Raw genomic sequence first — 15,367 nt, forward strand, 5'->3', positions numbered from 1 at the left:
GTCTGTTTAGCTTTTCTATTCTTCATGCCGAAATGGACAAGTTCATCTTTTTACACATTAAACTCCATCTGCTAGATTTTTGCCCATTCACTTAACCTATCTATGGCCCTTTGCAGACTCCTTATGTCCTCTTCATGATTTGCTTTCCTATCTTTCTTTATGTTGTCAGCAAATTTAGCAGCCATACATTGGGTCCCTTCATCCAAGTTATTGACATCATTTCTAAATAGGAGTTCCCAATGTTGATCCATGTGGCACTCCACTCATAACATCTTGTCAACCCAAAAGTGTCTAATTTAAGGCGACTCTCAGTTTCCTGTTGATTAACCAATCCTCTCTCCATGCTAATATGTTACCCATGGACCATGAGCTCTTATTTTACGGAGTAACCTTTGTTGTGGCACCTTATCAAATGCCTCTAAGTACATTACATCCACAGATTCCCTTTCATCCACATTGCTTGTTATCTCGTCAATAAATTAGTTAAACATGGGTGGCACAGTGGATAGCACTGCTGCCTCACAGCGGCAGGGATCCGGGTTCAATTCCGGCCTTAGGTCACTGCCACATTCTCCCTGTGTTTGTGTGGATTTCCTCCGGGTGCTCCGGTTTCCTTCCACAGTCTAAAGATGTGCAGATTAGGTGACTTGGCCATGATAAATTGCCCCTTAGTGTCCAGGGATGTGCAGGTTAGGTTATGGTATTACGGGTATAGGGCGGAGTGGATTGGTGCAGACCCGGTGGACTGAATGGCTTCCTTTTGCACTGTAGGGATTCTATGATTTCCCTTTCACAAAACCATGTTGACTATTTGATTGCTTTGAGAATTTCCCAATGAAGTGGCTACGGAAATGGTAGATGCATTTGGTTTAACTTTCCAAAATTCCCTGGATTCTGGAAAGGTCACATCAGATTGAAAAATAGAGAAGGACTTTGTAGTTTCCTGCTTTCTGATACCCTTTTTAAAGAAAGCAGCCACTTCTTTTAAGGACAAAATCCATCAGGGTCTTGTCCGCTTTTAGTTCCAATAATTTTATTAGTACTCTGTCCCTGATGATTGTAATTGTTTTGAGTTCCTCCCACCCTTTCACCCCGATTCACAATTATTTCTGGAATGTTTTTGTATCCACTGCAGTGAAGACAGACGCAAAGCAGACACACATCGTTGCATTTTTGTGAGGGAGTGAGAGTTTGGATGATAAAATTGCCCAACTGAAACTGTGTAACCACTAATGTGGGTGTTTCCTTGCAGCTGGAATCCACCGCGATATATACGCAGCATGCCCGAAGCTCGCAATGAGCGTGTGCGGAGGAAATACCACATCCTTGTGGAGGGAGAGGGCTTGCCGTGTCCCGTCAAACATTTCAAGGAAATGAAGTTTCCAGCAGGCAAGAGGGATTGAAACATGTGGGATGGGGCACAGGGCTTGGATGCTGGCAGGAGGGTGGGTGGAGCACTGGGGTGGGGATGGGCAAAGTCTCCGAGCACTTGCTGCGGGCAAGTAGGTGTCGAACCTGAGTTGGGGCATCGGATTGGGGCTGAGCCTGAGGTGGGGAACAAGGACTTTGATGATCTCAGGATGTTTTATAATTCTGCAGAAAATTAAGTACTTGTAGTGTAGTCACAGTTGTACTGCAGCTCATGTACAAAAGACATATACAAATATACAGAATATTACAGTTATAAAATTTATAACATTGTTATGCTTTGGGACTGTGTTTAATATAGGGCAAAATTAAGATTGTCATGTCATCTGTTCTGAAATTTGCCTGTTTGATTGTTCGTGATTAACAGAGGCCCAGATTGTTTTACTGAGAAAAGCTGCAAAGTGTTTATGCTTGGTGATAATGGCAGCAGCCTGTGTGCTGATATTGTGTCGACCATGAGTCTCTAAAGTCCCATAAAAGTGTTGAGAATGTTGGGTTATGAGCATATTTGTTTTCAACTGTCCATTTCGTTCGATGGTGAAAGGGAATTGGGCTCTCAGGAATATTTTATTCAGCCTCTCTACAGGGGTACAAGGCCTACGTGTTGCCCTGGTGATGGGCTTTGAGATGGGTAATGTATGGAGAGAGAGAGAAAGAAAGTAGCTAGAGACTGAAAGGTTCATCATGCTGGAATGTCGGTGGAAGCTCACACTTGGATTAAAAAGTGCATCACGGTATTAGGGAGGGATGGTAGCACAGTGGTTAGCACAGTTGCTTCACAGCTCAAGGGTCCAGGTTCGATTCCCGGCTTGGGTCACTGTGCGGAGTCTGCACGTTATATGGGGATGATATTTGTGCTTCATTTTGCTCTGGATGGAGTTTTGAACCAAGTTCTTTTGGGATATCCTGAAGGTGGCTATGTTCACACTTAGCTTTATAAGTGGCGTGAGGGAAAGACCAGCTTTGGGGACTTTTCTGTGTTTTTATTTCTTTTCTCTTTCCTTTTTATTTCTTTTTATGACTGCTCTTTAAGTTGATAGTGTCAGTTTGTCACTTAATCTGGCTTAGTTGCCTCAATTTGATCAATTAACAATTTTTGTTTTTTTGTGTAATGACACCTAAGAATCTTGTATCTCGTGTCCAAAGTTTGTATAAATTTTGTTAGTTAGAACGTAAAAGGGCTGAATTACCCTGTGAAATGCAGTAAGATGTTTTCTCACCTGAAGAGGTTTAAGACTGTGTCATGGACAGGAGAGGGATCAATTTACACTGACTGAATGTCCCCACTGTCTACTTGTCTATAAACAGAAAGGTGTTGGGTGACCACAATTGTTGCTCTATTTATTTATCTCTGTGAACCACAAGCCTTTCCCTTATATCGATCAAATGACCACACAACCAGTTAGTTAGTTCAAAAGATGGTTTATTTACATACACAAGAGTTATCTCGACATGCAAACACAATATCTACTACGAGTCAAACTACACCTATCAGCTACAATAAGCTACACTTAACTTCAGGGCGACCGGCACTGTGCAAATGGATAAAGGCCTTTATCTGGATTTCACTTGGCTGGTCCGAAGAAAGTGGCTCTGCCTCTGCTGGGCTTATCCGTCAGGTAGCGATCGTTGGTCTTGAACTTAGCTGGCTGTTCCTGCTGCAATTGGGGGCCGGATCCAAGAGAGACAGAACACATGGCTGCTTTCTCTTTTATCCCCTGGGATTTTGTGCTCTTTGGGGCGGCCCTTAACCTTGGACCCAATAATTCGATAGGGCTCTGATCACTCTCTTCGATTTTGGCCAATAAAGGGGTGGGTGCCTTGATAGCTGGGCGGGTCCTTAGCGGTCATTGACCTTGGCAGTTGTGCTTTCTGAGTAAGGGGAGTGGCGCCAATCAGTCTGTGGCTGTACCGGTTGCTTGATTGGAGTTCTATTGTCCTGGGAAAATCGGCCATTAAAATGTAAACAAGCGGGGGTTTTGGTCAGGTCTGATTACCTGTGTTTTAGATACACATAGGCTGTGTATCTGTCTGAGCCTGGGTTGGCCATAATTCCCATGGTCCTTTGTAGTTGGCAGGTTTGATACATAGATACATAGAAGATAGGAGCAGGAGGAGGCCTTTTGGCCCTTCGAGCCTGCTCCGCCATTCATCACGACCATGGCTGATCATCCAACTCAATAGCCTAATCCTGCTTTTCCCCCATAGCCTTTGATCCCATTCTCCCCAAGTGCTATATCCAGCTGCCTCTTGAATATATTCAAAGTTTTAGCATCAACTACTTCCTGTGGTAATGAATTCCACAGGCTCACCACTCTTTGTGTGAAGAAGTGTCTCCTTATCTCTGTCCGAAATGGTTTACCCTGAATCCTCAGGCTGTGACCCCTGGTTCTGGACACACCTATCATTGGTAACATCTTCCCTGCATCTACCCTGTTAGAATTTTATAAGTCTCTATGAGATCCCCCCTCATTCTTCTGAACTCCAGCGAGAACAATCCCAACCTAGTCAATCTCTCCTCATATGACAGTCCCGCCATCCCTGGAATCAGTCTGGTAAACCTTCGCTGCACTCCCTCGAGAGCAAGAACATCCTTCCTCAGAGAAGGAGACCAAAACTGCACACAATACTCCTCGTGTGGCCTCACCAAGGCCCTGTGTAAGCACATCCCTGCTTCTATACTCAAAACCTCTTGCAATTAAGGCCAACATACCATTAGCCTTCTTTACCGCTTGCTGCACCTGCATGCTTACCTTCAGCGAATGGTGCACAAGGACACCCAGGTCCCGCTGCACAATTCCCTCTCCCAATTTACAACCATTCAGGTAGTAATCTGCCTTCCTATTTTTGCTTCCAAAATGAATAACCTCACACTTATCCAAATTATACTGCATCTGCCATTGGTTTGCCCACTCGCCCAACCTGTCCAGATCTTGCTGTAGGATCCCTGCATCCTCATCGCAATTCACCCTCCCACCTAAACTTGGTATCATCTGCAAACTTTGAGATGTTACATTTTGTTCCCTCATCCGACCCCTGTGGTACCCCACTGGTTACTGCCTGCCAATTTGAAAAGGACCCATTAATTCCTACTCTTTGTTTCCTCTCTGCCAACCAGTTTTCTATCCACCTCAATACATTTGCCCCAATCCCATGCGCTTTAATTTTGCACAATAATTTCTTATGCAGGACTTTGTCAAACACCTTCTGAAAGTCCAAATATACCACATCGACTGGCTCCCCCTTGTCGACTGTACTGGTTACCTCTTCAAAGTATTCCAACAGATTTGTCAAGCATGATTTTCCCTTCATAAATCCATGCTGACTCTGACTGATCCTGCCACTGCTTTCTAAATGTTCTGCTATAAAGTCCTTGATAATGGATTCAAGCATTTTCCCCACTACCGATGTTAGGCTTACTGGTCTATAATTCCCTGCTTTCTGTCTACCTCCCTTTTTGAATATCGGAGTGACGTGAGTTACCCTCCAGTCTGCAGGGACAGTTCCAGAGTCTATAGAATCCCGGAAGATGACCACCAATGCATCCACTATTTCCAGAGCCACTTCCTTAAGCACTCTGGGATGCAGATTCTCAAGCCCTGGGGATTTATCCGTCTTCAATCCCATCAGTTTTCTCAGCACCATTTCTCTACAATGTTGATCTCCCTCAGTTCTTCCCTCTTCATTCTCCAACATTTCTGGGATCTGATTTGTGTCCTCATTTGTGAAGACAGAACCAAAGTATGTATGAGGGCCAGAATTCTTTCTGCTGCCTCCAGTTTGATTGTAGAAAACACAGCTTGGAGCATTGTTCATGTTGGAGGTCAAATAGGAACTGCCTTAGGTCAGTTCCGCCGGATGGTATCACGATGCAGCTTGGGGAAGTCGTGACATACCTCCTCAATGTTGGACACAGAATGTATATTCCCAAGGCTAGAATCTTGAGCTGTTTAATTGGAGTTAGGATTCCTTTGTTCTGGGAGCCATGATGTGGAGATGCCGGTGTTGGACTGGGGTGAGCACAGTAAGAAGTCTTACAACACCAGGTTAAAGTCCAACAGGTTTGTTTCGAATCTCTAGCTTTCGGAGCACTGCTCCTTCCTGATTCACCTGAGGAAGGAGCAGTGCTCCGAAAGCTAGTGATTTGAAACAAACCTGTTGGACTTTAACCTGGTGTTGTAAGATTTCTTACTTTGTTCTGGGAGACATTGGTTTTGGGTTGGTAAACTAAAGCTCTCTTGTTCAAACCATTATGTTAGGATTGCTAATGCTTCAGCCATTAGCACCATTATGGGAGATTAAGACTTGCGAAGGCTTGCATTTGTTTGAAGTTGGCTGTCGTAGACACACCGTCCCAAGTGGCCATTGTTACTTTGAAACTGCTGCAAGGCATCAGGTGACCAGCTGGAGACATTTTGTCAGCTCACCAATTGTCCCCTTTGAAAAGCACAGAAAAAAAATGCTTTATAAAGTTTGTTTTTCTTCAAGAGACCCAGTTGCATACTTTAGATCAGTGTTCTTCAAACTTTTTTTCCGGGGACCCATTTTTACCAACCGGCCAACCTTTGGGACCCACGCCGGCCGACCTTCGCGACCCACGCCGGCCGATCTTCGCGACCCACGCCGGCCGACCTTCGCGACCCACGCCGGCCGACCTTCGCGACCCACACCGGCCGACCTGCGCGGCCCACCATTTTCACTTACCTTGTTTGCTGCTGACAAAAATGGAGGAAATGGTTTAGGGTCCCTTTGGCCCTCGTAAACGCTCCTCCAATGGAACCTGTTGGATGAAGGTGAAGCCTTCCGGTGTTGGAAAGTGTGGAGTCTCCAGCTGTCCAAAGTTCTGGATTTTTTTTCCTGTAAAATTTTATTAAATTAATCCCCCCGAACTTGTAAAAAATGAAATGATTAAAATAAATGAAAAAAATAAAAATTTAAATGAATAAAATAAGTGAAGAAACCCCCCCCGAACTTGTAAAACAAACAGCTGCTACCAAAAAAAAAAAAGCGGCCGCTCTACGCATAGTTTTGCGCATGCGTGCCGATGATCGGGCACGCATGCGCAGTGCGGCCGCATTTGTTTTACATGTTCGCGGCCATTTTGAAGGCTGCTTGCAGCCGGCGTGATTGACGGCCGGTTGCTGTGGCTGTTGCGTGCAGATTTGCGCGATTGGGAGCGCTGCGATGGACGGCACCGTGACCCACCCGACACCCCCCACGACCCAAACGCGGGTCGTGCCCCCGAGTTTGACAATGCCTGCTTTAGATCATTTTAGACTCAGGAAGGGTGGGTGGAACAGGCCTTCCATTCCAAATTTCACTCTAAATCAATGCTGCAATTTTGATTCATAAAAATATTCCATTTGTCTCCTCACATATAGCATTAAAAACACCACTGCTGTTAAATGCGAGAGTATCCCAAAACTCAGAAGGGTAACTCGGAACACGGGTTCTTTGTGGCCTATATACTGTGAGGAAAAATACGTGAACCAGGGAGGAATAGTCCAGTCGCTGTGTGAACAATTAATTTTAAAAAAACTTAGAGTACCCAATTCATTTTTTCCAATTAAGGGGCAATTTAGCGTGGCCAATCCACCTAGCCTGCACATCTTTGGGTTGTGGGGGTGAAACCCACGCAGACACGGGAGAATGTGCAAGCTCCACACGAACAGTGACCCAGAGCCGGGATTGAACCTGGGACCTTGGTGCCGTGAGGCAGCAGTGTTAACCACTGTGCTGCTTGTTGTGTGAACAATTAATAAAGAATATTTATTAATTAAAAGAAAAAAAGGGCTACAATACACTACATCCACAAACTTCTTATAAATCTCGATGGGAAACCCATCAGGCCCGGGTGCTTTGCTGGTTTGCATCAATCCAATACCTTTTAGTATCTCCTCCGGGCTTAACGGGGCCTCCAACTCTCTCCATCAACCACCGGAAAGGTCAACCCATCCAACCTGTGCAAAGTCTCCTCTGGGTGCTGCGACCTCTAACGAATCTTAAAGAATGCCTCAAAAGCCGCATTCACTTTGTCCAGTGCGGAGACCAAACTGCTGCTCGAATCCCTAATCTGTACAATCTCCCGGAAAGCTGTCTGCTACCTCAGCTGGTGGGGCAAAATATGACTGGCCTGCTCCCCATAGTCATAAAATACCCCCCTCGAACGCCGCAGCTAACTTACCTCCTTGCCCCTGGACAGCAGATCAAACTGCATCTGCAGCTTCTTCCTGCTTGGCAGCAACTCCACGGTAGGGTCATGCGAATACTGATAGTCTACCTCAAGGATAACATCCACATGCCTCTGCCGTTTCATCCGAGCCGCCCTATCCATCTGCGCCTTGCAGGAGATTCTTTTCCCTCTGATAACTGCTTTAAGGGCTTCCCACACGGGATGGTGAGACAGACTGATTTTTGTTGACCCTCATGTAACAATCAATGGCGATAGCTATGTGCCCACAAAACCCCTTATCTGTTTGCAGCAATGCATCCAACCTACGCGATAGACGTTTATCAATACCACCATCGTAATCGCCAAAGATCCACTGACCATAATAAATCTATTTTTAAAAATATTTTAATTGGCATTTTCAATTATACATAATCAAACTTTACATTCAATATTTATACCATGTGCAGTTCTTATGTTCTCCTCCCTCCACTTCCCCTCTCCCTGGCCCCTCCCTGGCATTCCCCTCTTTCGTTCAGGGTGTTCTGTCCCCTCGCTCCTATTCTCCCCGCCACTCCCCCCAATGCTTCTCCCTGTAGTTCCTCTTAGTTACCCCCCCCCCCCCCCCCAGAGTTGTGTGTCCCTGTCTGCTTTCTCCCGTCTCTCGCTTTTTCCATCCTCGCTGTTGGCTTCGAAAAGGTCTTGGAACAGGCCGACGAATTGCTCCCACGCTTTGTGGAAGCCTTCTTCCGACCCTCGGATGGTGTATTTGATTGTCTCCAAATGGAGAAATTCCGTCAGGTCTGCCAGCCAGTCTGCAGCTGTGGATGGTACTGCCGATTGCCAGCCAAGCAGGATTCTCCAGCGTGAGCTTAGGGAAGCGAAAGCTAGGGCGTCAGCCCTCCTCCCCGTGTGTAGCTCTGGCTGTTCTGATACATCATAAACCTTCTGCTGGGATCCACCATGGTTCTGGTGGTCGAGCAAAGAACCCATTTGTTAACTAAAATTGTCCGCCCCGAGCCTTTCCATCGAAGCTTGGGTTAAACAATTGGCTCACCCACCCGTTCCACAATCTGATCTGATCCCGTACCTGCAAATGAATCCCCTGCAAAAACACCAGCTTTCAGATTCTTTAGGTGAGCAAAAAACTCTCAACCTTTTTACTGGGTCCTCCAACGTGCTGACGTTCCGGGTGACCAACCGAATCGGGGACTTCCCATCCTGATTCATCCCGGAGTCAGTGATTTCCACCGAAAGGGATAATCAAGTAACTACTGAAAGAGTACAGGCCCAAGGCCCACCCAAGGTGGCCGCCAAACAAATCCATAAAATGAAACAAAGAACAACCCATAGTCACTGTCAGCAAACAAACCCCTCCCTCCCTCCCCCAAGCAACACGCCAGCCAAATATACATATTGAAACCAAAAGAATGAACAAACCCCCTCCCCCCAAACCTCAACCGCCAACCAAGCTAAGATGCTAAGCTCATCCAACCACCCCAAATTGGTTTAACGAGCTGCAGCCCCTCCCCCATCTCGCTCCCGTTAGCTAGCCAAATCTTTTGCTCGTGTGGCAATGCCCCTACCTCCCAGGGTTAAGAAAAATAAACTATTATAGCCTACCCCGGAAATAAATTGTGCAACATAAAACAGTACCCATCACACCTAAATTCCCAACAAGAACTATATATTGCCGAAGAATAACATTAAACAGCAACCCTCAGAACAGTTAGCCCCCTCCCTATAAACACACCATGTGAAACCAAAAAAGAACCCCCCTATTATCCCCAAGAGCAATTAAATACCCACAAATAACTTGAAATCTGCACACAATACTCCAATTCCTTCCTCCATCTACAGCAATCAAAGCCCTCACACAGCATAGTTACCTAGAGGCAAGTCCATGCACTGCAACAAAAGCATTTGCCCCTCCGGTGCATCAAAATAATAGTCCTTCGACTCATATGTAACACGTAGTCTCGCAGGGTACACCACTCCAAACAAAACTCCCTCCTTGTATAATGCAGTCTTAGCCTTGATGAAGGCCGCCGTCCTCTTCACCAGTTTGGCCGCAATGTCCTGGTAGATCCTAACGGGATTACCGTGCCACTTCCAGTCTTGATGTTCCTTGGCCCTTCTCCTGAAAGCTATGGAAACAAACGATAACTGCTCTTGGTGGTTCATTCGGCCACGGCTTCTGACGGAGTGGTCGATGGTCCCTATCCAATTAATTGAGCTTTTCACGTTCAGTCCAGATTTGGTTTGAAATCTTTTTAAGACCTTTTGTCTGAGGGTACATTTGCTTCCTTTGATTATCCAGTAAGGGAGAATGGTGTTCACAAATCTAATTTTTTTAGATCCCTACAGATTTGCAATTTTGTCAGTAAACATCTTGCTTCCTTTCCTTCTCTATCTCCTGACAGTACAATTGATCTTTGTTGAAATGTTAATCCCATTTGAAGGTCTCTGTTTCACGCATTCATAACGTTACTCAAAAAGCTGCTTTCTGGTCCTCTGTTTTCAACTTTTTTTACACGGGCGGCACAGTGGGTGGCACTGTTGCTTCACAGCTCCATGGTGCCAGGTTCGATTCCCGACTTGCGTCACTGTCTGTGTGGAGTCGGCACGTTCTCCTGTGTTTGCGTGGGTTTCCTCCGGGTGCTCCAGTTTCCTCCCACAAGTCCTGAAAGACGTGCTGTCAGGTGAATTGGACATTCTGAATTCTCCCTCTGTGTACACGAACAGGCGCTGTAATGTGGCGACGAGCGGCTTTCCACAGTAACTTCATTGCAGTGTAAATGTAAGCCTACTTGTGACAATAAAGATTATTAAATTAAATTATTTAAAAAATTAAATTAAGTTAAACCTTTTATTATTTTGACAACCTATTTCCTCTATGGGCTAAATAATTCTGTCTATTCCTCTTTTTTTTCAGCCCCTTTTCTTTTTTCATCCCTTTTTCTTCTGATCTTTCCTTCGTCTGTATTTAGCGATGGACCTTTTTGTAAAAACCAATAACTAAAGTTTGAAAACAAAATGTTCAATGTGTTTTGAAACGTGTACTGAGGTACTGGAGATCTGTTGGCCAGATGCACACACTATTATTCGCAAATGTTTTTGAATTGAACTTTTTATTGAATGGTCATAGCACAGAAGCTGGTCAGTCAGCTAATCAAGCCGATGCTGGCCATCGGCAAGAGCAATTTAGCTCGTACCACTCCCCTGACCTGTGGCCATGCACAATCTTTTCCTTTCAGGTGCTTATCCAATTGTTTTGAAAGCCACAATCGAATCTGCCGCCACCACACTCTCAGATCCTAACCACTAATTGCGTACAAAAGATTTTTCCTCATGTTGCCTTGCTTTTGCCAATCATTTTAAATCAAGGTCCTCTTGTTCTTGACACTTCCACCAATGGGAACAGTTTTTCTCTCAATCTACTCTGTCAAGATCCCTCACAGTTTTGAACATCTCTATTAAATCTCACCGTAATCTAAGGAGAAAGGCTCATGCTTTTCCAATCTATCCACGTAACTAAAGTCCCTCATCACTGGTACCAATCTTTTCTGCACACTTTCTAAAACCTTTACATCCTTCCTAAAGTGCCCAGAATTGGACACACTATTCCATTTGAGTCTGCAGCAGTGTTTTGTAAAGGTTCAACATAATAATCTTTATTCATGTCACAAGTAGGCTTACATTAACACTGCAATGAAGTTATTGCGAAAAGCACCTAGTCGCCACACTCCAGGCCAGTTCGTGTACACAGAGGAGAATTCAGAATGTCCAATTTACCTAACAGCCGTAATTCGGGACTCGTGGAAGTAAACCGGAGCACCCGGAGGAAACCCACACAGACACGGGGAGAACGTGCAGACTCCTCACGGACAGTTACCCAAACCGGGAATCGAACCTGGGACCCTGGTGCTGTGAAACGCCATTGCTAACCACTGTGCTGCCCCACAGTAACGCCCTTACTCCATGGCTTTCTTTATAAAGCACAAAATCCTGTATACCTTTTAAAAAATAAATTCAGCGTACCCAATTCACTTTTTCCAATTAAGGGGCAATTTAGCGTGGCCAATCCACCTACCCTGCACATCTTTTGGGTTGTGGGGGCGAAACCCACGCAAACACGGGGAGAATGTGCAAACTCCACACGGACAGTGACCCGGAGCCGGGATTGAACCTGGGACCTCAGCGCCATGAGGCAGCAGTGCTAACCACTACACCACCGTGCTGCCCCCTGTACACCTTTTTAACCTCAATGTGCCCTGACACCCCCCAATGATTTGTGCACAAATATCCCCAGGTCCTTTTGCTCCTGCAGCTTCTTTGGAATCGCACCCTTTAGTTTACATTGCCTCTCACTGTTCTTCTCACCAAAATGTATAATTTCTTCCTTCTCTGCACCAAATGTCATTTGCAATGATGCAGTGACACTCGTGTAGCTCCCAGCTATGAATCAGGGAATGTGTGATCCTAACTGTGACATCTCCTGCATGCCAACTGTGTATTCATGGGAAAATTTTCGCTCCTTTCTTTGCAGCAATTTTGAAAGGCTTGAAGAAGAAGGGGATATTGCATCCAACGCCCATTCAGATCCAAGGAATTCCAACTGTGTGAGTACTGGAATTTTACACCTATTACGATCCCGGACCAGACCCCAACAGTGGCTAGGATACTGGCCGAAACCCCAATATTTTAGTTTATTTTGTAAGACTGTGCGGAAAGCGTATTTAACTCCAGGAATGATTGCACGAAGAAATAGGGATTTGGTATTTTAAAACAAAACTTTATTATTAATACAGTATTAAACTTTTTAACATCACACCCAAAAATAGCTTACAATGACCTCTTAAACAATACTACTCAATACAATAAATACAATATCCTTAATTACTATCTCTATTCACAAATAAACAACAAGATAGAAAAGAAAACACACAGCTTTCAATCCATCTTACATCCAGTGGCACAGAACAATACCTGCTTTCCAGTACAGATTTGGCTCATGTTAGAACCCCTGCAGACGTTGGCTGGATGTCTCCAAAACACTGTTTCAACTGGTTTGTTTCAGCTTCCCCCTTGCCCTTAGACAAGTCTGCACTGCTTTAAATCTACTAATCTTTTTAAAGTATCCTACACTGACAGCAATATATTTTACTTGTGGTCTAAAGGTGAGCCAGATCAGAACTCAACTCAAAAGCTTTCTCAAAATGTCTGAATGTCTTAGCTCCACCAAGTAATGACATTGTCTCCCCAAGCTGAAACAAATTAACTCCCCAGGGATTCTTCCTAGTCAAACAACAGTGCATTAGCCCAGGCTTTTTACTTCACCTCTGGTTCCTAAAAGCTTTCTGGTCTTGCAAAACAAGATTATTTTAAAACATGACTGCAGCAGTCAAACACACTCTAACCCAAGTTGTTAACCCTTAAATTTCCAAACGTTTATAATCCAATATATCTAAAATCCTGTATTTGTCACACACCAGACACCTATTCAAATCTAAGGGATTCCAGTAGATGGAACATTGTAGCCCCTACTGTATTTTGTATTATTGCTGGTCATTTGCTAGTATACATGATGTCATCTGAGTGAAGGTACTGGATTGGAAAGTTAAATTTATGCTGTTAACTTGGTTCTGAACCTGTAAACCTCAGCAGAGGGAGTCTTCTATTGGGAGTCTGTTCAGTGATGAAAAGAGCTATCTTGGTAAATGTTTTAACTGTTAATGCTTCCACAGTCTTGGGATAGGTACTGGAGGCAGATCCTGAGTGCACTCCAACCGCTCCTATTAGAAAGCATTCATAAATATTCGATGTAGAGGGCACTGATATTTCAGTATGTGATTTGTAAATTAAAAGCGAAATAATTAGTATTTGAAGATATAAAATTCTGCACACTTATATGTTATTTTGTCAGTATATGATCTCATTCATATTCTCTGTACGCTGTGTGAGACCAACCCTCTGCTGTTTGGAATACAGGGTAAACATGTAACAAAACCCACCTTGCCTTCTGTACTTTTGTTAGCTTTTGTGCTTAATGCTTATGGTGGCAACTAGTTCTCTGAGGTACTCGGGTGTCTAATGAACAATACTGGCTATAGGGTGTTATTTGTGATTAGTAATGGGTACATTGCAAGGGTATTGCCATGATCTTGGCTGGCATAATGAATGCTGCAATTGTCCTGGAGTTCCCTTGCTCTGCAGTGTTGGATGTTCTCATACCTGCCTCTCTGTTTCAGCTTGGCCGGCAGGGATATGATTGGGATTGCATTCACTGGCTCTGGCAAGACACTAGTATTCACTTTGCCAATGATCATGTTCTGCCAGGAGCAGGAGAAAAGGCTGCCATTTTCCAAAAGAGAAGGTCCCTATGGCCTCATCATTTGTCCATCTGTAAGTACCGCTCTGCTCTTCCTGAGAGCACCTTAACTCCTCTACTGGGAATTTTTTTGGAGGATCGTTAAGTGGAGGTTAGTTCACGATGGGATATATTTAACATTGTCACCAGGAATATATAACCAGAAATTAGATGAATTTAGAAGTAACTTCTCTATGCGAAGGACAGTGAATGTGTGGAAGGAGTCGGGGCTGACTGCACAGAATTACATAGAATATACTGCGCATAAATAGCCCAACTAATCTACGTTGGTATTTATAACACTGCGAGGGTCGCCTTCCCTTCTGTCTCCCTCAGCTCAGCATTTCCGTATATCTTTCCTCTTTTTTTCTCATGTACTCAGACCAATTTGCCTCAACCTCTTCCTTTCGTAGCAAGTTGTATATTCTAACCACTCTCTACGTAAATAAATTACTCCTTAATTCCGTACTGGACTTATTTGGGACTACCTTGTAATTATGCTCCCTTATTTTGGATTCTCCACAAGTGGAAACATTTTCTCCCTTTTACCCTATCCAACCCATTCATAATTTTCAAGCTCTCAGCAGGTCTTCGTGTTTATAACTAAGTTTTTTGATAAAGTAACATTCAAGGTGGATAACGGGTAACTGGTAAATGTGGTATACTTGGATTTCTAAAAGGCATTTGATGAGGATCAAAGCTTATTAAACAAGATAAGAACACATGGTGCAGGGGTAATGTATGAGCATGGATAAAGGATTAGTTGGCTAACAAGAAGCAGAGAATAGGGATAAGTGGGTCTTATTTGGATTAGCAAACTGTAACTAATGATTGCCACAGGTACCAAGGCTGGTTCCTCGACTATTTACGATCTATATGAATGACTTGGATGAAGGGAGCGAATATATGGCAGCTACATTTGCCAATGACACCAAAATGGGGAGGGAAGTAAGTTATAAAGAGGAGGCAGAGAATCAGCAAAGGAATATAGACAGGCTAAGTGAGTGGGCAAAAATCTGGCAGATGAAGCATAACGTGGTAAAATTTGACTTGTCCACTTTGGGAGGAAGAATAGAAAAGCAGTATGCTGTTTAAATGGAGAGAGATTACAGAACTCTGTGATATTGAGGGATCCAGGTGTCCTGGTACATGAATCATATAAGATGAAAGGGCCCTTCCTGTTGATTTCCTTATTTCTTTTATTTTGTCGTTATCATTTTTGATCCATCGGGTGGCACAGTGGTTAGCACTGCTGCCTCATGGCGCCGAGGACCCGGGTTCGATCTTGGCCCCGGGTCACTGTCCGTGTGGAGTTTGCACATTCTCCCTGTGTCTGCGTGGGTGCGTGGGTCTCACCCCCACAACCCAAAGATGTGCAGGTCAGGTGGATTGGTCGCGCT

General features: G+C 44.4%; 1 protein-coding gene across 3 annotated transcripts in view; it reads left to right on the plus strand.

Annotated features, from left to right (window-relative positions):
• Positions 1-15,367, plus strand: part of ddx41 (DEAD-box helicase 41) — an 87,239-nt gene that overhangs the window by 23,236 nt on the left and 48,636 nt on the right. The window contains exons 6-8 of one of the 3 annotated variants that reach the window (XM_072483234.1): positions 1,253-1,389; positions 12,147-12,219; positions 13,849-14,002. In XM_072483234.1, the coding sequence (XP_072339335.1) occupies positions 1,253-1,389; positions 12,147-12,219; positions 13,849-14,002 (364 nt within the window). The remainder of the gene's footprint in view (positions 1-1,252; positions 1,390-12,146; positions 12,220-13,848; positions 14,003-15,367) is intronic. The other 2 variants (XM_072483235.1, XM_072483237.1) reach the window with 2 other exon arrangements.

The sequence above is a fragment of the Scyliorhinus torazame genome, chromosome 18, assembly GCF_047496885.1.
Source record: "Scyliorhinus torazame isolate Kashiwa2021f chromosome 18, sScyTor2.1, whole genome shotgun sequence".
Taxonomy (NCBI): Eukaryota; Metazoa; Chordata; class Chondrichthyes; order Carcharhiniformes; family Scyliorhinidae; genus Scyliorhinus; species Scyliorhinus torazame.